Source organism: Cheilinus undulatus, linkage group 13 (genome assembly GCF_018320785.1).
Source record: "Cheilinus undulatus linkage group 13, ASM1832078v1, whole genome shotgun sequence".
Taxonomy (NCBI): Eukaryota; Metazoa; Chordata; class Actinopteri; order Labriformes; family Labridae; genus Cheilinus; species Cheilinus undulatus.
In genome coordinates, this window is record NC_054877.1 from 36,466,726 (window position 1) to 36,493,612 (window position 26,887).

The following is a 26,887-nucleotide window of genomic DNA, read 5'->3' on the forward strand; positions in this document are numbered from 1 at the left end:
TTACACTGTGTTTTTGTAAAGGATTGTTTATCTGTGTTTTAGAAGTTAAACATCTCGTTTTACCTCATCTAACCAGTAATGTGGCATTTTTGCACTGCCCTTTAATACTTTTCATCTTGTGAATATATGTACTTCTGTAGGTTAGTTTTTGTATCTCCACTGACCTGTATCAGCACCATTTGCTGGAGGTTTTAGATGCCGAAACCCTCTGCAGACCATTACTTGTACGCCCAAGTTCCTATTAATCAGTTCCACTTCAAAAAGAACCTACAGCTTCCTAGTTTCTGTTTGTTGGACTTCCTGAAGAAGGCTTGGTGCAAAGTGTGTCTTTAAGGTCAATATGACCATGCCGTGAAATAGGCCTTTTAATGTTTGAAGAGGGTAACCCTGCAAAGCAGATGGATATGCCTGTTTCCGTGTTTTTCATTGGCAAATCCATCTTGCAAAGCTCGCATCTGAACCTTTTGGGGCCGGTTAGAAAGTGACAGGACCAATCAGCGACGAGGGGTAGTACTTTCAAGTGTGGCGGGGTTGTGACGTAAGCAAGCAGCAACAAGAGGCCAGTGCAGATATGGTGGAAGAGCTTAACATGGATGCTGCTAAAGCACCAGTTTTATCAGAACTTGACGACATAACTTTGTTAAAAGAAGAACAAAGAACAGCAGTGAGTTGTTTTCTTTTAAAAAACGACAAAAGTCGTGTACTGACATGTCTATAGTTGCCATGGTTCGCGTTGTTCCTTGGTAGCTGGGCATGCGCACCTCGGTCGAAGGTCATTTGTTTTGTTGCTCTGATTGTTCTGTAAAAATGTGACAGAGAGAAACGTTTATCCAATAACCAAGTTTTTGTCAAATCCTCTGCCCTTTCCCAACCGTTTAGTATTGAAGGTTTTCCAGATGGATGTGTAAAACAAATCCATCTGGCGTGTCAGGTTAGGAAGAGTGTGCCTTGGAATTTCTTTCTGTTTATTCATCAGTATTTTATCCTTATCATGGGAGACTCCACTTTTTCTCTGTCTTGGGATCTTGTGTGTACATACAGTGAAACGTTATGTAATAGCTAAGTTAATTGGGCTTATGTTATCACATTCATACAACAAGTTCTATCTGAAGGAGAGTCGGTCTATATTGTCCTCCTCTTTAAACATCTGGACGAGTAAATAATTGTAACCCACACTTCATAATCTTAACCATAATTGTTTCTTGTTTGTTGTTTTCTTCTTTTCCAAGCATAAAACAGCTAGCATCACAAAGATAGTTTCTGTTGTATCTATGATTGACTATCTTTGACCCACCCCTTCAATGACCTGTGAACTCGCACACAGTCGTCAGCTTCTGATTAGCGGCGCGATCACACTTGCAGTGTGGCCATGCTGTCAGCCAAGATTGGACAAGCTTTTGTTGCATAGTCTGACATGGTGCAGGTGTTAAATACCAAAAGAAAACATGTAGCCTGAACCGGCCTGTAGAGAAGTTCTGATTGATGTTTGTCTTTAAACCTGGCTTTTTTTGGAGATTTGTGTGTTGCAGCAAAATTAATGAGAAAGACCAGAGGAATGAACTCACATTTAACACACATTCACCTCGACATTTTAAGTTTACTCCATGGTAAATCTAATTCTGTGTCATAGATTTGCATTGCATGGATGCTCACATGTCATCATCACTCTCCTCACCCGCCCCACACTCATACACACACTCAGCACTTCTCTCCCACACATGAGGCCGGCTCCACGTGTGCATGCAGAGTTAGTGAAATCAGCTCCATGAGGTCATTGATGAATTGTTGCCAGGTTGGTGACAGGCAAAGTATGACATTTTTTACCCTCCCACCTTTTCCGCTAACTTCGGTGTCTCAGCCCCCCTGATGCTCCGATGGACCTGTTTTGAGCTCAGTGGAGTCCAGAATCCCATAAAGAGGAAGCTGCAACTATAGCGTCAGACTGGTATGGATTTTCAGAGGCAATACTGATACTGATACGAGGGAATAAAAAAGTCTGATAACGGATGCATTGGCTGAATAAATATTCCCTTATTTTGATTTAATAAATAAAACAAATGGCTACTTCTGATCCCTTGAATATAGTCCAAACATGTTTAACAAAAATATAAATTGAAGGCAGAACATTTTGCTATTTTCAATTCTCTTGTTACCAAAAAAGAACTATCATGGACAAAATGCTGTGCAAAAATGTAGCAAGCTTCACAGTATTACAGACTACTTTACCAGAGACATCCTTAGTGAAGTAGTCCGACACCTTACTACATCCACCTTCTTTTGCCATCTGCAGAAAAAATACAGTAAGATATAAATATGCATTAGTAAAAAATAGAATATTACAAATATGTCAGGCATTAAGTATTTTTCTTATGTTACATGAATCTAGCTTATATACTCCCTGGCCACTTCATTAGTCTAAACTTATTACCTTTAAATCATTGTTGACTGTCAAAAAGCTGATGATTTTTCTGTATGCTTCTTATTGGGATGGTAGACGGCGTTGGTGTGAGGAGCGTTATATTAAAGAGTCTCGCTCACATACAACCCAGGGTCAAAATAGTTGGAACACCTCTTACAACAACAGCAACACTCTAATCTCAGTAATAAAGATAAAGAAGAATTAATCATTTCTCTGACAGTGTCAGCATTTACTAAATCATTCATTTATTACAGTAGAATTCATGGTAGAGATGTTGTTATTGGTCTGCATTACATCGCACAAATGTGTCTAATTACATGGTCAGTGAGTGAATTTACAAATGGTGAATTTATAATTATCTGTAGGTAATAGGCATGTGGATAAGCACCATCATAAAAATCACAGGTAAAACACTCCTGTGCATCCTGTGTAAAATGCTCCTCTCTGATGTCCTCTAACCGTGCATTCACATTTTCTCTCCTCTATCTTTCTGAATCATGAAGTCAGTATGACTCAAACACCAACCAGGCTGAATTGAAACAGGAAGCTTATGAAGCTATTGTTTATTTCATAAAATGGTTAGAAATTTAAGGGATACATGATATTAGATTTTTTACCGATATCCATATGCCAATATTTATGGATTAATTTAAGCCGATACCGATATCAATACAGTATTAGAATATGTCTTTCAGATTTAACTTCAGTCCTTTGAACACATTTCAAATTATACGGATGATCAAAGCAACAAACTTGAGTACTTAAAGCAAACTTTGAACTTAAGAGACTGAGAATGAACAAAGAAAATGACTGTAACTGGCATAGGTCAGTTGGTCCAGCCTAAAAAACAGATATCATTGCAGTAATTATTATTTAGTTTGTGGATTTAGACAAAACATATCTTCAAGCATTTGATAACTTCTGACTTGTTTCCCAATTCTAAATCTTGGTGTCTGCCTTTATTAAAATAGAATAGATGATTCGTCTTTTGTTTGGATACTCCTCAATACACTTTTAAGTGAAAGGCTGATTACTTACTTATATGTGCAAAAACTGACAATATGAACTAACTCAAAAGGCCTACAACAAATGTCAACAGCATGTTGTTAAAATGTACGATTATGATTTTTTTATACAGTCATTTAGATTTTTTTGTTAAGATATGCTTTGCTAAAAGCATTCATAAAGAGCAGCATCATGATGATCAGACAGGATGACATACAGATAACCCAATATCTTTACGATGGATTATGGTGAGAAGTGCATAATCTGTTTACATTATCCATGATTGTCAAAGCAAAATCAGCATATATGACATTTTAATCTGTTAGGATGACCGGCGCAAACCATAAAGTGCATTCTACTGCATATCCCAAGAAATATATGCATTTACCATGATGTCAATCCTGCAGATGAATCATTTCTCTTTGAGTTAGAGTTAGGCTTAGTTCTCACTCAGGTTATTTAGTATTTTGATACTATAGTTAAAATCAAATGATATTGAAACTGATACCTGAAACTGCTTGATAATATTACTTTTTAAAAAAAATGTCCAACCTGTACACAAGAAAGGTTCAGTTAATACATACCAAAATTTGACACTTTTTCTAGTAATAAAAGTCAAAATGAACAGCTAAAATTGGTATCAAAAAATCTAAACCTGCTGATTGTGTTGATCTGTGCAACAGTCACTGAAAAACTTGACTGTGTGCAGCGTTCAGGGTCTGTTTGTGCGTTCAGCAGGATTAAGTCAGTGCACACTGCAGCTGTCCTGCACGCTAACGGCTGAATCAGATCAATCTTTATCTACAGCTGTGGGCCTCTGCTGAATACAGCATTTTTAGTTCAACAACCTTAGCACACTTTTTCCCATCAATAACATAAGGAGAGAAAAATATGTGAGACAGATGAACCGAGGCATACTGGAACAGTCTAAAGAGATGCAGAGTTTTACCAGAGCAGAAATGTTATTCTTGTTATAGATTTATGTTAATAAAGGGCTTTTGGATACCACATGTGTTAAAATGATACCATATTAGTTATTTTTATGAAAGATAGCATTACAAAGGACAGAAGCTTTCAAATATGACATGCATTTTATAAGACAGGTGCTTCTAAGTCCTTTGAAAACTGTGTAAACTCCTGCAGGCTGTCTAATCATGCAAAGCCAGGGTTTTCTGCAAGCATGACAGTGTGTAGGAGTTTGTCTGCAGATATTGCTGCTTAAAAAGATTAGTATTTTTTGCCCAGGATTTAGATTTTGTTGCAAATGTCTCTTTATAGTGCTAATTATGTTAATATATGTATTATAAGAATGACATCAAAGTTTAAAAATCTGGTGTCGCTATAGCTCTACTACAGGTCTTTATTAGATATTTTTCCCACTGAGCATGACACAGGAAGTGAGCGTCATAAACACTTTAGTTTTGTTTAAACATATTTGCCTATTAAAAGGAAACAATGCATTTTCACATCATTGAAAATATTGTGCTTTATTCTGTATTTCACAAGCTGTTTCCTGTTTGTGGGGGGTCAACACTTGACCGACATTTTTCACCAGCACCCTCCTTTCCCCTCTTAACCAGCTTTAGGGGATCAAAGAGGCGATGGCTTAGGTTGGGTGTTTTTCCAGGGTGGAGACCATGTTAGGAAGTATTAGTGGGGGTTGTTTTGGTCGTCTGGCATTATGCATATTAGACCAAGCAGCCAAAAGAGGACACATATGTTCTGATTTTTGCCTTGGAGCAGTCTGTCTGAATTCCAAATTTTTTTGGATTCCCACAGTCAGTTTTTGCTAATGTTGAACCCCACCCCCACAGAACGCCTCTCCTCTGCTGATTCTGGGAAGGACGAGGTTCTCTGGACGGTGAGGGGATTTAAGAAAAACGCAAAGCCAGACTTTGGTGGCGGGCCTTTATCTGTGAGATCAGGAATCTCTGCCTGTGCATGCCGGCCTCCGTCAGAGGCATCACTTGTCTGTGTTTGTGTACATTTTTCTTGCTCTCTTTTAATATGGATTTTTAATATTTGCTTCTCTTCGTTCTGCTGTATTTTTTGGCTGCAGACATCAAACCATAGACTGCTGCTTTGCCACCAAAAGGCTGCGACTTATTTAAGAACTGAACTGCCAGCGTGTCCCCCTCCTGTGTAACCATTAAGCGCTCCTAAAACCCAACACTTAACATCAGTAGGAGTCCAGCCAATGTGGGTGCATGCCTCTGCTGGCACATATGCGTGTTCATCATAGAGCATCATATTTCAGAACCAGGCTTAATGTGTGTTTGGTCGCAGACCTCACACAGAGCTTTGTTCTTCATAATCTTATTAGCTGGCGACTAATTTGATGCCGTTCATGATAACCCAATCTACATGGTCAGAAGTTTAATTCAGGCTTTACAATGTTAGCATCCTTTCATATTTCATTTGAACGGCCTTTGAGTCACCCTGACTGTTTCTGTGTTTGTATGGAAAATGAGACAGAGACATTAAGGCCAAATGAGAGAAGCAGACAGCAGAGTTTTATTGTTATTCAGATTATAAAATCCATAAGAAACACATTTCTTCAACTTCAATGCAGGCATTATGAAAGCATGTTTGAGTGTTTTTAGCTCTTAATGACTGAGGTTGTCAGAAGCTGAGCTTTAGGCATGAACAAAGAGTACACTTAAATTTGAGCAGTACTAAATAATTTGGTAATAATGTGTGATTGCTTGAATACTCGACAATATTGCGATTTGCAATTAAGATTACAATGCAACACATAATGACTCTAAGTGCTATGTTATCAAGTAATATACAAATATTCACTAGCGTAAAAAATACAAAACCTGAAGTTCCTACAGCACTGCTTTCAAAATAATTAAGGATTTACCCTTATTTGACAGAAAAAAGCCCCCCCCCCCCAAACAAACAAAAAATTATGAATGAATACTGGATGGAATTAAATACATGACTGCAAAAGGAGACATGAAAAAACATGTTTTACACCCCATTTCCCAATGGATACGTGTACATTTTTTCAGTTTCCAAAGATTTTGAGAAATGGCCCCATTATCATGGGAAAAGCAGAGTTGTTTTTGCAAGAACACGAGACAAATTAAGGCGGCCTTACACCTAACAACTTTTCCTCCAATTTCAAAGTTGCAGACAAAATGTCAAAGTCGGAGTAAAATCATGGAAGTCAATCTAAAGCTGCAGCTCGATGTCTCGTCTCTGTCATTAGGCGTTCTACTCGATGTAAATTATTTTAAAACATCGGATTATAAGAGATATGAACTCAAATGTGATCTCCATCTCCTTCTACACCTTGTTCTCTGCTTAAAAATGTTGTGAATTTCCACCAGATGCATGATGGGAAATAATCACAAAAGGAATCATATTCTGGTCTTGTAGTTAGTGACCTCCAGTCTTTGCAAAATCTTAGTCTGAGACTAAAAACTAAACGGCTTGCTGACAAATTGTTTCTAGATATGAGAGGGTTTCAGGTGTCAGTCTTTGTAGAGCCTAGTAAGAGTTTTAGCAAAGTCCTCTGGTGTAAGGCCGGCATAAGTTGAACAATTTATAAACATTTAGGACTGCAGTACTTCTCAGACCTTTTGCCACCATCTGAACAGCTTCGCGACCCACCAGTTGAGAACCACTGATTTAAAGCATGAAGTTTGCCTCTCAGTATTATTCAAGCTCAAATTGAGTTTCATTTTCAGTTTGCATTTGAGTTTAAAATATAAATGTTGGTATAATAAATTCTGATGTTTAATTTCTCTTTAAATTTGCTCCTTCAAATTAAAAGAAATCATAATTGTTATACTGAGAGCATCCTATAACTTGCACCTTTGTTTAGAGTTTCTGCAGATTTCCGGCTCTATCGCCCAGCTTTAGTTTAGAATCAAGAGAAACATGTTAGAAAACACAGATGTTCTGTAAAACATGTTAACAACAGATAGATATAGTAAATAGACACTCTTTCAATTTTTAGAATTCATCCCAATTCATCTGTTCCTGTACCTCATAGCTACTTGTCAGCCTTATTAAATGATATCAGGTTTAAGAAGTACAACCTTTCCGATGCACCTGTGCAGACATGAGGTCAGACCTTTTAGTGACAGCGTTAGAGTAAAGTCTAAACTATTTCTGGAGAGATGAGGTGCTTTGCAATCAACAGTACAACTTGCTGTCTGGACCAGTGAAAAACAGCAAAATATATTTACAAAAATAAATTTGATTTCAGATGTTACTTCACAATATTGTCTTTAAACCTCTAAGATTAAACTCAGATCTCTGCAGCAGTTAACATCATTTGACCTAACACTGAGATCACTCCTCCACCAGCTGAATCCTCCATCATTAGTTTGGTGCTCCCTGGTGGTGTCCGAGTGTAACTGCAGACCAACCTACTGACCATCAGGGTTTGGTATAATCTGCTTAGTGAGGAGGCAGCTGACAACACTGTGACACATTCCTGCCTAACATCAGAGTGACTTTTATATATGAAGCTCTGCATTCACACAGCACTGACACATATTCAGCCTTTGAGCACAACTTCTACAGAATAAATCCTTTTAACCTGTGAATAATCTGTATGCAGTGATTTAAAGATCTTACCTTGTTATTGATTTCTCCCAGAACTCTCTTTTTTTTCTCTTTTTGGCTTGAAAAAGAGGCATGTTGGAGGTATGTCTTCTAGCTGTTGATAAAGACGTTTGGCCTATTTAATATCATTTCTTTATTGTCACATGAGTTACATAACTGTTCCAACACTTCAGCAAACATAATTTCCTATCTGTCAAACTCATAAAGTTAACTTTACTTTGACACATTCCTTCCAGGTGCACATTCGCCAAGTTTGAGTTAAAAGAGGTCTGAGCAGAGATCAAGAGGACTTCTGGGACTTTTGATGTCATTAATGGAAAAGCTCATTTCAGGGACTTGTGCGCCAGACTGCGTGTGAGTGTTGAGTGAGTGTTTGTGTGTTTGTGAAGGGAAATGGAGGGCGGTGAACTGTTCTGTCACATCCTGTGTGCTCGGTGGTTTAGGGACAGATTCATGACGTCACCTTTAGCTGTGAGAATGACACGACTGAGGGCCGACTGAGTCCACGAGGATTAAACACTTTAAGCCTTGGAATAATGTCTGGTCTTGTTAAACATTTATGAAACCACACACTGACTGTGATGGAGCGTTTGCTGCTGGATGTGTGATAACAGCGTTTGTTATCTAGAGCCAACACGCTCTTCCTCACAACAAATGTCACTTGTTGCTACATAAATCCTTGAAAGGGAGCGTCCTGGTGTGCAGATCTCTCTGCTTCTTTATGCTTGTTTGTTTTGTATCCAGCACCCACTCATGGATGCTTGCCTTTTTTTTATTTTCTCCCTCAGTTTGTTATCTAACCTCACCATGCATGCTGCTTGCTTCTTTTAGTTTAAGATCAAACACACCTGTCAGAGAGACTTTCTGGTGCAAGAGCTTGAAAATTTAACACTGCTGAATAAAATCTGCCCCGATTCATAAAGTCAAACTTTGAAGGAAAAACAGATAAACCTTAATATCCTGACTCTGAGTTAAGGTGCTCCAAAGAGTAAAAGTTCACGAGTAATTTTCAGATTTGTATTCCCATGGAACAGTGGTTCTCGACTGGTCCTGCTTCAGGACCCTTCCCAACCCTAATGCCACCTGCAACCCAAATTTTGTACATTTTAAAATCATAACCAAATGTTTCTAATCAAGAATGAGGCAGTTTAGACTTGAGGTTGATTAAAAGATGTAGTTGAACAAAGAGCTGTAAACAAATCCTTCAAAATAAAAGCACATCAGAAAATTTCTACACACACTCAGTACGATCCCTACACTCCACAAAACAGTGATTCTTACCACAGTTGAACTGATTTACCTGGCATGGGGGGGGATCAAGGTCACAATTTACTCAGTCCTGCAGACGTCCTAGCATTGTCTAGCCAGATGAATTGACAAGAGTCTTGAAGAATCTTTGACACAGACATGCTATTCATTGAAACTGTGATATATGTGATATAACGAGCCTGTTCTATGAAATGGCTCTTTAATGAGAGCCACTGTAGCTAGATCCCATTTTAGTGCTAGTTTCCTTTCCTTTATCCTTTGTCGTTACCTCCACACTTAAAAAGCCAAACTGGTACAAAATGAAGAGCCAAACAAACTTGGATTTCCTTTGCTAAATGAATCCTAAACCACTTTGTGAAACTGGAGCATACATTTTCGATACCGGGGGGCTTTTTTCAGGGTTTAGTATTTATCATATGTGTTGTTCATTGTGAACTGGTGTGAAAAAGGGAAATGAAGCTCCATGAATGACGGGCAGTGATGTACTGTTTGCTGTTTTAACAGTGACATTTTTGAATGCCATGTTTAAAGACAGAAGTATAAATGTGACCAGGCCTCCTGACAAGCATGAATTATTTACTGTGATGTGTGCTGCTGACTTCTTGGTCAGGTCACCCTTGTGAAAGAGATCTTGATCTCACTGGGTCTTCATCTGGTTAAAGAAAATCAAATAATCTACTGTTATGAAAGCCAAAGATTTCTTTCACAGTTTAAAACATACTGCCAGTGTTGTTATCAATTAAGGAACAAACTTACACACCAATAAAACCCAAGTACATGGCCCCATGTTTGCAGAAATGTCTGTTTTCCTGTCTTTAATTAAATTCAGGCTCTCTCTATGACTGCATCCCCATGTTGTTGTTGTTGTTGTTGTTTTCTCTCTCCTTCCTCTGCGTGACTCCAGCGTCTGCTCACCTCCCTTCCTTCCTCCACTAAACCCAAAATCTCCTAATTAAAACCAGAGGAGTGAAGAGGGGGAGCAGAAAAACATCCAAAGTGAAAAGCCGAGTCAAACATTGAATAGATTGATTAAGTAGAAGAGAGCCGGGAGAACAAAAAGCTGAGAAATTAGAAAACCAAAAGCTGAACAGAGACTGAAAGAGAGGGGGCTCGCTGCCACAGAGGGGCTGAAAAGCAGCTGGTAAGGGTTTGTTTATAGTCGTCAGAGGGGGAGAGAGATAACATTTTTGGAGGATTAGAGGCAGGAAATAAAAGGCAGCACCAAATAAAGAAGAAAATGCAATGGGTTGGCCAGACTCAGGGGAAAGAGGGAGGGGAGGTATGAGAAAAAAGGGGATTAATGAAGGAGTGAAGGAAAGGGAGGAGAAGGGCGAGGTTGGGCTGTTTTTATTCTTCATAAAACACAAAACAGACGTCAGCGAGACAGAGAAGGAGTCACAGAGAGAGCTGACTGATGTCAGGTGGCTGAGGCAGGTCCTTGTTAAGATAATTGGTTTTTATTTTCAGCTTAAGTTTTAGTCAAACACATCTGCTGCCTGTGTGACTTATTCAGTCCATCAACCACGTCTTTAGACTTTGGTGAAATGATTCAGTCGTGTGGATGTGTGACCTCAGTGTACCTTATCATGGGAAGAAATATACAATGTCAGTTTCAGTTAAAAAGTTTACTTTAAAAGTCAATACTGTAGTTTGATGTAAATATTTTGTTTTAAAAAATGTGGGTAAAAACATTAAAGCAGGAAGGTTCCTGGTTTGAATCCCTGTCAGACAGGCTCTTTCTGTTCTCTTGTTTTAGTTTGTTAGTTTGAAGCTGGTTAGTCTCAGTTTTAGCTTTATCCTTAAAGTCTGATTTAACTGAAACTGAGCCTTGGCTGAAAGCTACAATAACATGTTATATAATTATATATATATAAAATTTTATATTATATAAATTCATTTTTTAAAGAAGAGTTAGAGGGTAAGGAGTCATGACCAGTAGAGGACTAGGATCTAGTTCATGTTGTTTTGTATCACTAATCACTCTGTTGTGTTATTCAAATTATGCAAATTCCCAACCCTTTTTCTAGGGTTTCTCAGCCAGTCTCAAGTGGACACTTAAGGAACAACACTTTTTTCTTAAATTTCTGCATTCGCTTCATTTTTCAGCACTGGAGGAGGCTGCTTGGTTTTGCTGAACTTTTACTCAAAACTCATCTTTCTGGGAACTTTGAGTTTGAAATTGTAAACATATCTGTAATTCTTGGAAGATGATTTTTCACCATGGTAGCCAGGACATTCCCCCCATGACCTGACCAGATAGACTTTTTTTTTTTTTTTTTTTTTTTTAAGATTTATTTTTGGGCTTTTTCGTGCCTTTATTAGAGATAGGAGGACAGTGGATAGATTCGGAAACAGGGACGGGAGCAGGGAGAGACATGCAGGAAATGGTGCCACAGGCTGGACTCGAACCCAGACTGCTGCGCACATGGTGCGCGCCCCAAGCACTCGACTACCGGCGCACCCCAGCCAGATAGACTGTTTCATATATCCATAGGATTTATTACACACCCATCTGGGAAACCTCCCACACGTTATACTGTTATTGTTGTGGTTGAGAATTTTACACTCTGGTTAATCTCAGAATTTTGTTGCATTTTTAAATTCCTCTATTTTTCACCCAAAATTGTCAGGTAATTGTTGATTTTTTTACCCCCACAAACTTGGGCTAATTGACATCCTGTTTGGATACAAACCTGCGTTTACTTTGAAAAACAAGAGGGAACTTTATTAAAGATTATGATGTGAATGTTTTATGGATTGAAAATTAAATAAGAAAACAGTAAAACAGTTGATGTTTCATAACACACGGTGCCGATGACCATTGACGTGTCCACTGAGCTGTCTAAGTTTTCTACAGTAAAGTTAGACATGAGGGACAGTGTTGGACTTATTTTACTGAACTGTACTGAAGTGACCCTAAAGCATGCTTTTGAGAGGAATAATGCAGTAACTATGGACCTAAATCAATATTGATGAACACATTAATGCTGACGGCCTGACTTGAAACTGTTGTATAATTTTGCTCATCTTAAACCTGTGTCTCATAGATTTAGATCTTTTTGTACCTGAACTCAGTCGTTAAAGGGCAAATTCTCTGGACATGTAGAGCACTGGTTGTGAGTATTTTGGGCTCGTTTCAAAGCAAGAAGCCATAAAGAATAAAATTCTTCCTTTTTTGGTGAAGAGTCGAACACCTGGTCGGTTAGTAGGGAGGCTCAGTCTTTACCCTAACAGCCCTTAGATCAACTCTGGCACTGGCTCTTTGATGCATTTCATCCTTGCTCTGTTATCCCATATTTCCTGTGTATATAGCTGTCCTGTCCAAGAAAAGCAAAATGTCCAACCTTTATAAAAGAACACCTGAGAAGCTTAAGTTGTTTGTTTGGAAGGAAATCTTGTGCCCATGTTTAAACTTTACCATTGCTCTGTTTTGGGAGTTCAGTTGGTGTCATTCTTGCTCAGACTAACAACCCAAATACTGAATAAGAGCCCCGTCGCCGAGCTCTTAAGACGAGCAGGCCGGGACATGAGGGGACATCAAGTATTGGAGAAGGGGGAGTGAGTGGTCGCTGGTAGTTTTGTGTGTGTGTGTGTGTGTGTTTGAGCGGTTGCATCACAGGAAACAAGCCCTCCATCCTGCAGTTGAATGTGACCCTTTGGCCCTGGATCAAATGCTCCTCTGGGCTGAATACCATGAAGCCTCTGTCCTCTGCACCACGCACTGCTCTGCACTGCACGGAGCGTCTGACTGACTGACTGCAGGAGGGAGGGGGCAGGACAGAGAGATAGAAGCTGAAAAGTAGAGAGGAGAAAAGGAGTTAAAGAGAGGAAGGAACAGAAAATGGCAGGGTGAAGACCAAATTAGAGAAACAAAATTCCCACTCAACATAGCACACAAACTGACTCTGACATACAACTTGTTGCACCCTAAAATGTGAAACCAGAGACACTGAATCAGGGAGAAGTTGCTCCTATTTTTAGCCCCATGCTTGATGGGAGGCTGGAAAAGCAAATAGACAGTAGCTGCATGCACAAAGACAGGACAAGAGAGAGAGACAGAGAGAGAGAGAGAGAAAGAGAGAGAGAGAGAGAGAGAGAGAGAGAGAGGAAGCAAGGAAGGAGGAGTGACTTATTTGTGAAGTTCTGCAACTTGTGCTCCCTAGCTCAGTGCTGTCTGAGGAGGACACATGGCTGCACGGGGCACAGAGCACAGCCGGGTGACTTACTCTCCTGCGATCAGCAGTTTTTAGTCTTTTATTCACATTTTAGGCCAGCTTTGGGTTCCTTTTTGCACTCTGAAGTTTTGCATGAATGCTTTTTTTCTCCCTTAAAGCAGCTCAAGCCAAACAAGGGGCTTACAGGACGCTTGCCCCGCCATGGAATGCTGTAGATTTGCACTCAGGGTCTTAGGAAGCTTTTCTCCTTCCTCTGGGGTTCAGAGCTGTGGGTCTGGATCCGAGGAGTTTGACAGCTTCTTAAAATTCTCTCAGAGACTGGGAACGCCAGACTGGGAGGACTATGAGGCATGCCTGCTAATGGTTTAATAGACCAGCAGCCGCCTCCGGCCATTTAAACCCTCAAGCTCTTATTTTTTTTGCACCTACACTCATCCAGACGAAGGACTTCAGGATGCGGCGCTTTGACAAGTTGAAAAAGTCGTTCCCCTTTCTGGCACACTTTCACGTTTATCGAGTAAGTGTCTGCTCTGCTGGGTCTGCTGGGAGATCTGAAGTCAGGATCATGTGCTCTGCACAGATGTTTGAATATAGCGTTTGTTTCATGCATGCAGTATGGAAGAGGTCAGTGTATGTGTGGAGTCTCCAGCTGGACTGAGGCCGTCCTCTGGGAGCGTTGTTGTTATTGCAGCAGGATGTTGGAGCAGAACAGATCTGATACAGGACATGGCTTCGGCCAGGAGATGTGTGCGTAAGTGTGAGAAAGTGTGTGTGCGTGCATTTCTACACCACCATGAGGAATGAGTTCAGACCAGAGACATTTCTCAGCAGGGACATTGTGTTGTGTCCTACATCCCTTGTTCCCTCACTTTGTGTCACAGCTTTGCTTTCTGTCTCTTTTCCCACTTTGTTTACCATATTTATATAGTGTATTTGAAGCTGAACTACACATAAATGTTTTTATTCACTCTAATTGACTAGAATTACAAATATGTGGACTTTCAGTGTCTATACTGGACTTCTATCCCTGCTTGGATTCCTCAGAGTCCTGCCATAAGTCTCACCTGAGAGTTTAAACGTGTCGTTCCTCGTGCCAGCCTCACACCTCAACCTTCATCCTTTCATCCCATTATAGAGAGAACCAAGATAAGCACCTGGGAGTGATACCAAAGAGGCTGTTTTACATATGACAGCATAAAATGGAGGGAGAAACCGCTCACAGTTCAATCATATGAAAATATTATTTGATAGTGTCAGTTTAATTTAAATGTGCCTAGCACAGCCTGAGAGTAAACACTGCTGCCACCACACAGTCTCCTGGGGAGCTGACCAGCCAGTCACACTAATGGAGTGTTTGTTATGGTAGTTACTTTTTAGTTACTTTTTAGAAAAAGATAATGAGGTAGGGGTCAACCATTATCGTTTTTTTAGGGCTGATACCAACACCAATTAGTAGTATTTCATGAGACCGACAACCAGGGGTGGAAAGTAACTAAATGCATTTGCTCAAATTATTGTAATTGAGTTGATTTTTAGGGTACTTTTACTTGCTTGAGACATTTTGAGATTAGTAAGTCTTAACCAGAGTAACTGTACTTTTACTTGAGTGTAATACTCTTGTACTTTTTCCACCTCTATTGACTACACAGTAGTACATGGAGAGAATAATTCCACATCACATCCATAAACAGCAAAACTTGAGTGATGACTGATATTTCAGGCTTGGATGTTTCAGAGTTGATTTTTATCTCCAGTCTGTGTGAAATGGTCTTCAGTTTTGGAGTTATTTGACCATATTAATCCTCCCATGTTAGATCAACTCTTTAAAGAGTCAACTGGTTTAAGCTCTGCCCACTGCCATCTCAGATCTAGGGCTATGTGTGGGCGTAGTTTCCCATCATGCCCTTGGGCAGAGAGTTTAGATGTGTTTGACTGTGGCCTGTTGTACATTGATCCCTGCTGGGGTTCTTTTGCTCGTGTTTCTGGTGAATCGTTTTCTTCTTTGTGTGAGACACATTTGCACCATGACTAAAGTTATCTACGAAGTTAGAGTCCCCTCCTGTGACTGTAGGCGCTCCTTAAGGACGCAGAGCATATCAGTATGCAATGCCTTGCAATGAAGTTGACTCTCTGCTTTGCTCTTGCCAGAAGAAACCCGCCCTGCCCCAGATTTTCAAAAGTTACAGCAGCACCGACCAACTGTAAAATATTTAACACTTTAAAGGTGTAGTTTTACTACGTTGTGTAAACCACAGACTTGTTTCAAGGGTTAAATATAACTCTATCAGTTTAATTGACACTTACAATTCTGCTGTGTATCTTACTTTATTATAGAAATGAGTCTTTACCTGAACAACCTGGTTGGAGATTTATTCTCTTGTTGTTCTTGCCAATAAGGAAATATCATATTTTACTCTACCAGACCAAAGCTTGAAAAACAACACTTAAGATCTTAAGTCATATTTAGTCAAAGCAATAGGTCTCTGGTACCAAAATATTGCAAACATACTGCAGTTAGAGAGTGGGCAGCAGTTTTCCTGCATTTTTTACTAATTAAAACCAATGAATTTTCCATTATTTGGTGCCTAGGACTTTTATTCCTGCTTCCATGGTTAAAACTCATATTGTTTGAATTTTAAAATAGATTTATATATTTATACACACGTTTAATATTCTAATGGTGTACCATAATCTTAACCCTTCATTCTCAGCTGGTGGGTTGGAACACAAGAGTGGGTCCAGAAGCCATTTCCAGTGGGTTGCTATTGCGTGAAAAAAACATGTTGCAAAAAGTCTATGATGTGCTTTTATTTTGAAAGAAATGTCACCATCTCTTTGATTTGTTACATCTTTTGTCCCATCTCAAGTCCAAACTGCCCTATTTTCTTTGAAAACATTTGACAGAAGAATTTAGGAAATTTGGGTCACAGTTTATTATGAGGGAGGCAGTGGTGGGTCCTGAAGCTAAACCAGTTGAAAACTACTGATCCTAACTACTTTTGTACGCAATGGTGTACTTACTCATTCATATGTTGTCTTAAAAAGAAAAGACAATAAATGAATTTATTTCCACATATTAAATCTGCTTTGTGAAAACGAGTATGCATGTTGACAGAGAAAGATGATATTCAAGCTGAAGCACCTTGATTTTGACCCCTCATGCCTCAAATTCAACACTGTCATGGAAAGAGGCCCAAGAGGAAGCTGGCTTACGTCTTTGGCACTGTGCAGCAAAGTTACACCAACATGCTGGCTGTCAGGGAGGATCAGACTCAGGGCTGCACTATGGCAGACATGCTATTTAAACAAATATTTCTGTCTAGGATGCAAAGAACAAAAGTTGGTGTGTTGTAATCATGCCAAACTATATTGTTAACTCTTAATGGCATGATGAAAGAATTGTGCTACATGGTAGGGGAGTTTTTTCCTCCGCTAAGCAAACCAAACAGACCTCTGTATCATCTTTCCCAGGGTTAGGGTCAGGCATGATGCAGCAAAATGCAGAATATGGAGATGGGTTCAAGTGACTGCAGCTTTAGTTACCCCTAAAACCACAGGCACTGCAAGCATTCAGCTCGCCTGCACCTCTTTGTAGATTCTAATTATTTGATTGTATCTTATTTGAAGTACCCATTCAGCTCTAAAGCTAACATTTAAGATCCTTCGTGCAATGTGATTTTTAATAGAAACTGTTAGTAGTGGACCCATTAAATTGCACAGAGCCTCGTTATGACTTGCAGCCAAAGCTGCATGTTTAGACGTTGCTACACAGCGATCAGCTGACCCACTTTTATGTGCATTGCTGTGAATTTGTCTCTGGATATGGACATCTGGCATAATCATTGGGGATTGAGCCTCACTCAGACCTTGTATTCATGGAAAAAAAAGGAGCACTCGTTTAGCTGAGTACTCTATTTACAAGAAGAAGCCCAGCAGATCCATATTTCCACATCCTATCTTTACTTTTACAGCCAAGCTTCGACGTAGGCGTGGATTTGTCTGGGACTGAAAGATGATCTTTTACTCTTCAGGTCAGAGTCATTAAGCGATAGGAAATGACCTCTAACCGAGCCCATTAAGGAGTTTAAATGACAGAGAGGCAGCTCTGACCTCTCTGACACTTTCCTCCAGACCTTGTAACCTTGGCTCAGCCTGCACAGGAAGTTCCTCATTCACAGAGTAATTACGACCGCGTGGAGCGACCCCCACGCCCCTCAGCATCCACCCTGAAGGTCTTCCTGTCAGTCTTTTCAGATTAGGAATGTTTGTCATTTCTGTGCATTGATCAGGTTGGTTTACTGGTTCATCTTCCTTTGAGTCTGAGAAAAATAGTGTGAACAGTTTCAGCAGGTGAAATAGAAGCTCTTGTAGAGGTTTTTCAAAATCTTTGTCTCATAATTAGAGGTGGAAAAAGTACATGACTATTGTACTCAAGTAAAAGTGCAGTTACTCTGGTCAAAATGTACTCAAGTAAAAGTAAAAGTACTGGTCTGTAAATCTACTCAAGTAAAATAAAAAAGTGTTGAGTTTAAAGTTTACCTTAGGTACTGAGTAGCTATTGAAGAGTTGTACAGTAAAATATGATCCTTCCATATTGACAAGAACAACAAGAAACTAGATCTCCAACCAAATTGTTTAGATAACGTAACACCTCTATAATAAAGTTGAATACACTGCAAAAATGACAGGGTTAATTAAACTCATTAATAGTTAGATTTAATTAACTATTTCTTTGGTCAGTTCCCTGCTCACGTTACCTTCACTCATGTGCCACTATGAGAAGTCATGAAGGGTAGCCCTTTGTTTTTCATTGAAATAAGGATAATTAAATAATTATTTAAGTTGGGATGAAGTTGCACTGATTTACAGCTCTATGATGAGGTTAATCAGTATTTATTCTAAGATCAGATAAATGTTGTGCTATTTTCAGCATGTTACAATAATGAGACAGTGATGGACGATGTTTTAAGGAGGACTTTTGTGTTTTGACACTGAAGATTGATGACTCAAAGTCGTGTGGAGCAATATAGTCTATATTTTGGTCAGATTGGTCGGGAGCCTCCCATTTGTCTTCACTGAGGCTTATGGGCCCCAGATGTGCATCATTTGTCTCCTGTTATATCTGCTGTAATGTTCAAACTGCATCATCTGCCAGCTTTCTACTACTGCTGCCAAAAATACTACTGTCTTTTTATTCATGAATCTTCCTGACAGGGATAAATTGCTGACTAAGTGTTGTCTTAACACCACATTGACACAGGATCTCTGTAACCGAGTACCTCCTGTTGGCCTGTTTCGCTTCTTGTGCATGTTTATGTGATGTCAGCGTCTGCATTGTGTGCTTATGTTTGTTTTGGGTGTCTATGCAGAGAGATGTGTATCTAACTACTCACTGGTATGTGGATGTAAATGTCAGAGCTTGTTAGCAGGTATTTCAGAGTGCTGTAAACAATCACTGGCGAGCTCACAAAGGCTCTGAGCTCAGTTCCTCTCTTTTTTTACAGAAAAGAATGGCTTGATTGTTGCTCTGTGACGTTCTATCTGGTCGTACTTTGCATTGAGAAAACTGTTGATTGAACGTTGAAGGTTTTAAACTCAGCTTCCTGTTTTCTTTTTGTGTTTTTTTGTAGAAACTGGGCAGTAACATGCAGTGTGAGGAAGGTACAGAATGGCTACTGGAGCTGCTGATGGAGGTGCAGCTGCAGCAGTACTTCCTGCGGATCCGAGATGACCTTAACGTCACGCGGCTGTCTCACTTTGACTACGTCAAGAATGAAGACCTGGAGAAGATCGGCATGGGACGACCTGGTGAGAAACTGGGATTCAGTGTTTGTGTGTGTTGGCTTTGTTGTGCCTGAGGAAATTGTTTTTTTCTTTTGCTGAGAATAAGTTTAAAAACACTCTGTTGCGTTAACTCAAAGGCCAAAAATGTCCTTGAATTTTGTTGGTAAACTAAAAAAGTGGTGGCCAACCTCCTGGGATCCCAAGACAGTATTTTTCATACAAAAATGCATGCAGAATCCCAACCCTGTAAGGCACAATCAAGTTATAGACATCTACTTTTCATGACACCCTGGACTATCAGAATATGTGTGCTCTAAGGATGTCAGATGAATGTATCAGAAGCTATGTGACCAAAAAGACTAAGTAAAATAACAATAAAGAAATAATGAGTTTCTCCAGGCCTTTTTTTTTATCTAAGAAACATTAACAACTTTCTAACAAACAACAGAAACCATCACTGTCATTTATTTCCATAAAATCAATGACATGTTGTGCACATGTGGTATTCTAGTATGGAAAATGCACATGAACCCTACTTTTTAGGAGTGCAAATGTCACCTTATATTATTTTGGCCATAGGGGACAATTTTTTCTTTCCTTTCCAGTTGGCAGATCTTGTCTCTTGTTGCTCTTTGGCTTGCCATGATTGGTCGCTACCACCAAGAAAACAATAGAAGAAGAAATTGGAGCACTGGGATTTGCATATATCATTGACAATGTTGATTTGTGGTGTCAAAGCTCTGAATTAAAAATGTTCTGGGAAGGATAGAAACACCAGGAGCCGTCTGTGGATCGGCAAAAAGTTAAGCTTCCCATCACAATTCACTTCATAGAGATTTGTATTATGCTTCCTGAGATATTGCAAGCAATGCATGCACTATCGCTTGGGATTGCTGATGGTCCAACGAGGTTCTTAAGGTGAAGAAAACAACCTGTTAGATGGGACACGATTATTGAAGACTGTGCATCTGTACCTGCACTGGATGACTTTTGATAGAAAATTTTATAGTACCCCCCCGATTCTTTTGTGTGTGTCCTCAACCCAAATGACCATTCACTCCTTTCTGCAGCCGTAAGAAACCACATTTCCCTTTTTTTATTTCTGTACATTGATCACTCTTTTTGGCCTCTAGCATAATTTCTTGAAGGAGAATCCTCTGACCTGTCCTTGTTTTTTTATTGAAAAATCTTGACAGCTCCTGAATTGATTTAAAGAAGTTTTATACTGGTATTTAGCACACCAAACAGCAGACTCAGAGAAGAGATTTATTATTGAGCAGAGGGTGTTGCTGCTGGACAAACTGAATGTTTTCATGGCAAAAGATGAAAGGAAAGTTCGGTGTGTGGGAATGTTACGTCCAAAAAGTCTTAAAATTAAAAAAACAAAAATTGGTATTGGCTATCAGCTATTGGCTAAAGTTTTGTTTTAAGCATCTGTATCAGCCCTAATTTTTTTGCATTCTGGACATGTAATTTTTTATCACCATATTTCTATAGCAAGTTGAGATCATTATTATCATTATTATTTGTATTGACTCTGATGTTCATGTTTTTGCCAGTGCTTTGGTTTTGAATTAAAGTGTTATTAATGACACACACAATCTTTGAGCATTATCAGCTAATTTTGCTATTTTACCAGAAAGAACGTTGTTGTGGGTTGGCCAGTCATTATGCCTGCCAACGTTTACATGTTTGCTTTTTTATTGTGAACATGTTTAGCATGTTGATAGTGGCGTTAGCATTTAGCTCCAAAGAGTGCTAGCTGAAGTACACCCTTACAGAGCAGCGAGCACAGCTGTTTTATTTTACTTTCTCTTGAGACTGTCTGTTTGATGACGATATAATGGTAGATACTTTTCATCTATTCATCCGTTACAGGAAATTGCTTTGTTACTGCAGCAAATGTTCACAGTCTGTTATCACAGAAACACACAGAATTCCAACAAAAGTATGTGCACCCTAAACGGGTATTAAATGAATAATTAAATACTAAAATATTTATTTGGTAGCATTGAAATTGTGACTGAAAAAAAAACAGCGCTGTGCAGAATTTTAAGGCATGTTTGGGCCGAAAATTGCAGCTTAATTAAGACAAAGATGTGGCTAGTAGGCTGTCTGAGAGCATTGGGGTACTGTCACAACCCCGGTCATGTTCTGGATGTCTTTGCGTATTACCAGGGGCATGGGAAAACAATCTGTTGAAAAACAAAAAAAAAGTCCAGAGTGGATGTGATGTCCCAACAGCCAAAATTCCTGTCCAGGTGGACAATAGGGCTGCCATGAGTCCATCGTCATACTGTGGACATCCCCAGGGCCTAAAATCTTTTGGTGGACTTTGGCATATCACCAGGTGGGACAAGACCAAATGAGAAAAAATAGAGGCCGTAACACGTGTCGAGCTTGACTCACAGCCCAGGGTTGCGGCATGTCAGGCACTGGGATGAATCCTTAGCTCCTACATGCCTTAAACTTATGCGTTGGACTGTATGTATCACATAATAAAATCCTATTCCAATGAAGTATGCAAAATGTGCTATCTGTAAATACTTTTTTAAAACTGTTAACAGAATAAAAGTTCAAAACTATTAAAACCAGCCTAAGAACCACTAAATGCATGTATATTAAAAATAACTGAGCACATAACAAAAAAAACAACTTAGTGCACATGAAAGAGTGCAAAGAGATTTACACCTGACAAAGGATAATTCATCTTCAGCTTGGATATCTCTTGAACACTTTGGCAGATACTCAGGATTCTTTATAAGGTCAGGATCCACACGACAAATCAGAAGAGTGATTGTCAGATGCTGCAAAGATGCCTTGTGTCTGTCATCATCCCTCTTAATTTGAAAAACTGAAAGCTTATGGCTTTTGTCCATCTTTTCTCAATTCCCAAATAGAGGAAGTGAACTCAAGAGTTTCTCTCATGCAGTGATACTCTATGCCTTATATTTGTCATCAGTAATGTCCTTCAAATTTTCTCTCTGCTTTTGTGTGACTACAATGGTCTAATCCTTGGCTATGTGTAGCCTGAAGTTTTAATTTTGTCCGTGTAGCCTTAAGTTTTAATTTTGTCTGTGCACAGCGCTGTGTCATTTGTCTCACCCTCAGCATAGCAGCAGAAAATCCTCCAGCACTAACAGCACTAGTAATTAGGCACAATGGGATCGGACACTAAAGAGCCAAGTCTTTTGTCTTCACTCTGTGTTATATGTGTTTGAAGCCAGCGCAGCAGTAACGCTCTAAATCCAGTTACTGAAGCCCTCAGGGCCTTGGCTACAGAGCCGCTTAAGACTAATTACACCCACTTCTCATGCTCATATATTCATCACATCATCCTCCTCCTCCCACATCACTTTTATCCAGCCTTGACAGCCTTTATTCTTTCCTGTTACTTTTTTCTTTTCATTTTAGCTTGTTCCCATGCATAGTATGTGTCCTCCATCTATATTTCTCTCTCTGTCACCTTCTCCTTGGTTGTTTTTGTACCCTCTGTCATTTCAAAGACATCAGTTCAACTCTAAAAATGATAGGTTAATTGAAATTCAATAAAGTTAACCTTCTGTTAATATCCTTTGGCTCTGCTGATGTAAGAGCAAAAGTAGCAGCTGCAGTGCTCATCTTTTTGCCTCTCATTTTCAATCTGTTTCTTTTTCTTCCCTTTTCATCTGCTTAAGGACAGAGACGACTGTGGGAGGCCGTGAAAAGGAGGAAAGCCATGTGCAAACGCAAGTCCTGGATGAGCAAGGTAACCAACATAAACAGACATCAAACCAACACACATAGGGAGCTCATTCATTATGATTCGTGGTATGTTTCACATTATGTCGCCATGGTGACGTCTGCCTGTCCCATAATGCATTGTTGAGACCTCAAACTGGGTCTTGTAAATATTAACATCTGTATGATGTCAGTACGAGCTGATATAATCCCAGAAAGTTAAATATCAAGAGGGAACTGCCTGCAAACCATAGACCTGTGGGACACTGCATCTGTCAGAATGGAAATACACACTAAAACTTTTAAAATAAAATCAGATAAACTTTGGGGTATTTTAGGGTAAGGGTTAGGATACCAAAAGTTAAAAGTCAAAAACCTGATTACAAAACATTTAATAAAGCTGAGTAAACAGTCTGCTTACAGGTCCTCCATGAAAACAATCTGTGCTCATGTAGCTTTGTTAGCTGCCTTAACTACGTAGATGATGGAGCTACTTAGCTAATGTAGTTAAAGCTTACTAAGCTCATCAATAGTTTAACTAATGAAGTTTGCTTTTGCTATGTAAGCTACATAAACTACATTATCTACTTTGTTTACATGACTGTGCTAGCTTTAGCTACATTTGCTAAAGCTCACATTGCTAAAGCTAACTTAGCTTCATTGGCTTATGTAGTAACATTAACTACATTGTGTTGTTAGCAATAGCTAAAGCTAATGAATCTTAAGTAAGCCACTGTTCACAAATCTACTTCTACAGAGGGCCCTTATATTCATATTCATATTTTACCCCCAAATTAGAACTTTGGCTTTTTTTAAATCCTTTTTTATTTATAAAATGTTGCTTAGTCAGTAATGTTTGCTGGAAATATGTTGTACAATTATGGTACTTCTGTTCTGACAGAGATGGCATCTCACATTAACACTCTGCAAGAGGGGCCGTCCGAGCTCTCTGGACTGCAGGGAGACTGTCGTGAAATTATCAGCAGATATGAAGCTTATATGGCTGCAAATGTGGGCTTATATCAGCTTTAAATAATAGCTGTATGTATGATTGTTTGTGAGGTTTAAGGCAGGACCAAAAGACCAAAATCAGCTGAATTCTTTTTCTTTTACATTCTCATTCCTTAAAATGTGTTTTAATGACTGAAGTTTTAGGTCTGAGCTACATATTTATATCAGCAGTTTAATCGATATTGGCTAACATAAAACTGAAAATATATTGTTTATCGGTAAAAGTCCAACACGGGGCATACCTGGCAAAAATGCACAAGTTGTTAGTTAAAAACATTTGTGCATCGGCATAGACCAAAAGTAGCTGTACACTGAGGAGAGAGGGAAACTATTGTACTGATATTCATTCATATCTTTTGTGAATAAGAACATTACCTTATATGACATGCTTGATACATCAGACTGGTTGTGTCATTCATTGCTTTAAAAATGAACTAAAAGATGTAAAATTGTTGCATTTTCAGTGTAAATGGGTCTTAAGTCGAGCCTGTTCAGCTTTTTGCCCTCAGGTCCAAAATAAGCTTTGAGCAGAAGAATCAAAATCAAGTCTGACAGCCTTGTTTCAAAAATCTTTAAATCATCGCATGTAAAACAACAGCAGTCTGTCTTTGTGGAGATCTCTGATGATTACAGAGAGGGTCAATTAGTTCAGTGTTTTTTTTAACGAACATCTGCAGCAAACAATCCTCCAGAGAGCGAGACAGCTTGAACCTTCGCATGAGATTGAGCACGTCCGCAGTCACACACACATGCACACACACAGAAACACGCACACGCATTCACTTAGTCCAGTCACAAGAGAAAGTGACACAGACCCAGAGACTTGCTGCATTCATAAAAATGTCTCTCTAGGCAGAAAGACGCTCTCTTAAAGAGACAGAGCAACATTGGACTGTTTCATTTATTCACTGTCTTTAAATCAAGGCTGAAAGATTAAGATTATTAAGATTATTTAGCTTGTGAATGAAGCAACCTTCATTTCTATAACACTGAAGGCTCTCTTGTATTAAGCATGTGAGGGAATACTTAGCAGCATTACCCATACTGTGTGTGTGTGTGTTTTGGCTGTTGTCAGTGGAAGTTGCGGTGCCTCTTGCCGTCTATAATTACACCTGTCTGTTTCCACCTCTGGCACCATCATGAGCAGAGTAATCTGCTTCCTCAGCCCTGTATGTGAGAGCGTGTGCATGCACTGAGCTCTCACAGTCAGAATCTTCTGAATGTCAAGCCTCCTATTTGCAACCATACCGTGGCCGCAGAGATGTGGTGTTTTTAAAAAGGTCTGCAGCATTATGTCATGTCTGGTTCTGATGAATGTGAAATCGCACACCGCTCGCTACTGTTTATATCTGTCCAGACATAAATGTTTCACACCAGGGATTTATCTACACCTTTTCTCACTAATGATACACCCTCTGTTTAAAGACCCTTGTCTGTCTGCCAAAAATAATGTCATATTATTGGAGTAAAACACCAGGTAATCATTGTTTTGATACTGTAAGAAAACATGCACAATGCTTATCCTGTAACTGTTAATTATAATGTTCTTAAATTATTTCCCTCAGTATTTAACCTGCAGCCCCAGTTTCTCTACTCCAAAATTTTGATAAACATTCTCCTTTTGAGCTGCTTAACAAAAGTTCCCCTCAATTACTCCAACAGTGTGCACATTATGCAAGTTCAAATCTAGGTGAATAGAGAGCCATTCATTCACAAACACAGACAGAATCATGCACACAGAAACATTTAGGTCACTTAATTTAATAGTGCTCCATAATGGCTACTTCCTAAATGCTAACTCATTGCTTCTGTGTCATCAACATTTAAGTCAAGAGGCAGGAAACCTCTCCCTCACTGCCATTATGATAAGTGTGCATCTGGTGGTGTGTATGCATGCGTATGATAAACATTCAAAGTTGATTACTTGTTTCATTTCCAGTTAATCATGCATCATGTGTTGTGCATTAATCATGCACAGATGTTACATTAGCGTTATGGTGCTCATATGACCATATGGCTGTAGTTACAGCACTTATAAAAAAAAAAAAATTCACCCCCTTGGATGTTTTACCCTTTTATTGATTTTATAATCCAATTATAGTCTATATATTTAGCCTTTTTTGATGTAAAAATCTCTTTTTAATGTCAACCTGAAAACAGATTTCTTCAAAGGAATATCGATTAAATAAAAAATGTGTCATGCAAAATAAGTGATTGCATAAATATTAAACCCCCTTTAAAGTGACTGATCTAAATCAACAGAGGTCCAGCCTATTGGTGCTAGAAGTCTCACAATTAGGGAAATAGGGATTACCTGAATGCGGTGAATGTGTCCTGAGCAATTGTAGCAGCAGGACACCTGTGTCTGGAAGGTCTGGTCACTGGTTAATCTGTAGTCCTGGCTACCATTACACCAAGAAGACAAATGAACACTCAAAGCATCTCAGAAAAAAGGTCTTTGAAAAGTTTAAGTCGGGGGATGGATAAAAAAAAAACCCAAGCTACCATTAGCAATGAAATAAGGTATTCCCAGTGGATTGTGGGCAATGTTTCTCCTTCACCCTTGGAGGAAAATTTGTACCTTTTTATGTACCTTTGTTTCTCCCCCCTCTTTTTCAAATGCCATTTTTGAGCCAAATTAAATGCTAGTTGGTTTGGTTCCCAGAGTTAAAATGTTGATTAGAAGATTTTTCAGGTTCATGTAGTCATTTTATGTTTGATCAAAAAAGTGTCATTGTCCAAATTACTTTCTTGACCCTCACCTTTGATTAACTAACTTAACAAAGCTGATTGATTGCCCAGATTTCATGGTGTCATAGGGCACATCCATCCAACGATTTGTGCCAGGTCTGAGAATGGACGGTCCAATCAGTGTCATTTAAGGGGAAAGAGGCAGTAGCTAAGAGCAGGTTGCATGCTT

General features: G+C 39.2%; 1 protein-coding gene across 6 annotated transcripts in view; it reads left to right on the forward strand.

Annotated features, from left to right (window-relative positions):
• The window catches only part of tnk2b (tyrosine kinase, non-receptor, 2b), a 96,846-nt gene that overhangs the window by 41,320 nt on the left and 28,639 nt on the right, over positions 1-26,887 (forward strand). For 4 of the 6 annotated variants that reach the window (XR_005992716.1, XM_041802356.1, XM_041802359.1 and 1 more), the window contains 2 exons: positions 19,083-19,260; positions 22,914-22,984. Coding sequence is in view for 5 of the 6 variants with exons in the window: in XM_041802356.1 (XP_041658290.1) it covers positions 19,083-19,260; positions 22,914-22,984 (249 nt within the window). In the remaining variant the exon portion in view is untranslated. Of the gene's footprint in view, positions 1-13,461; positions 13,970-19,082; positions 19,261-22,913; positions 22,985-26,887 lie in introns of those variants that run through there. The other 2 variants (XM_041802357.1, XM_041802361.1) reach the window with 1 other exon arrangement.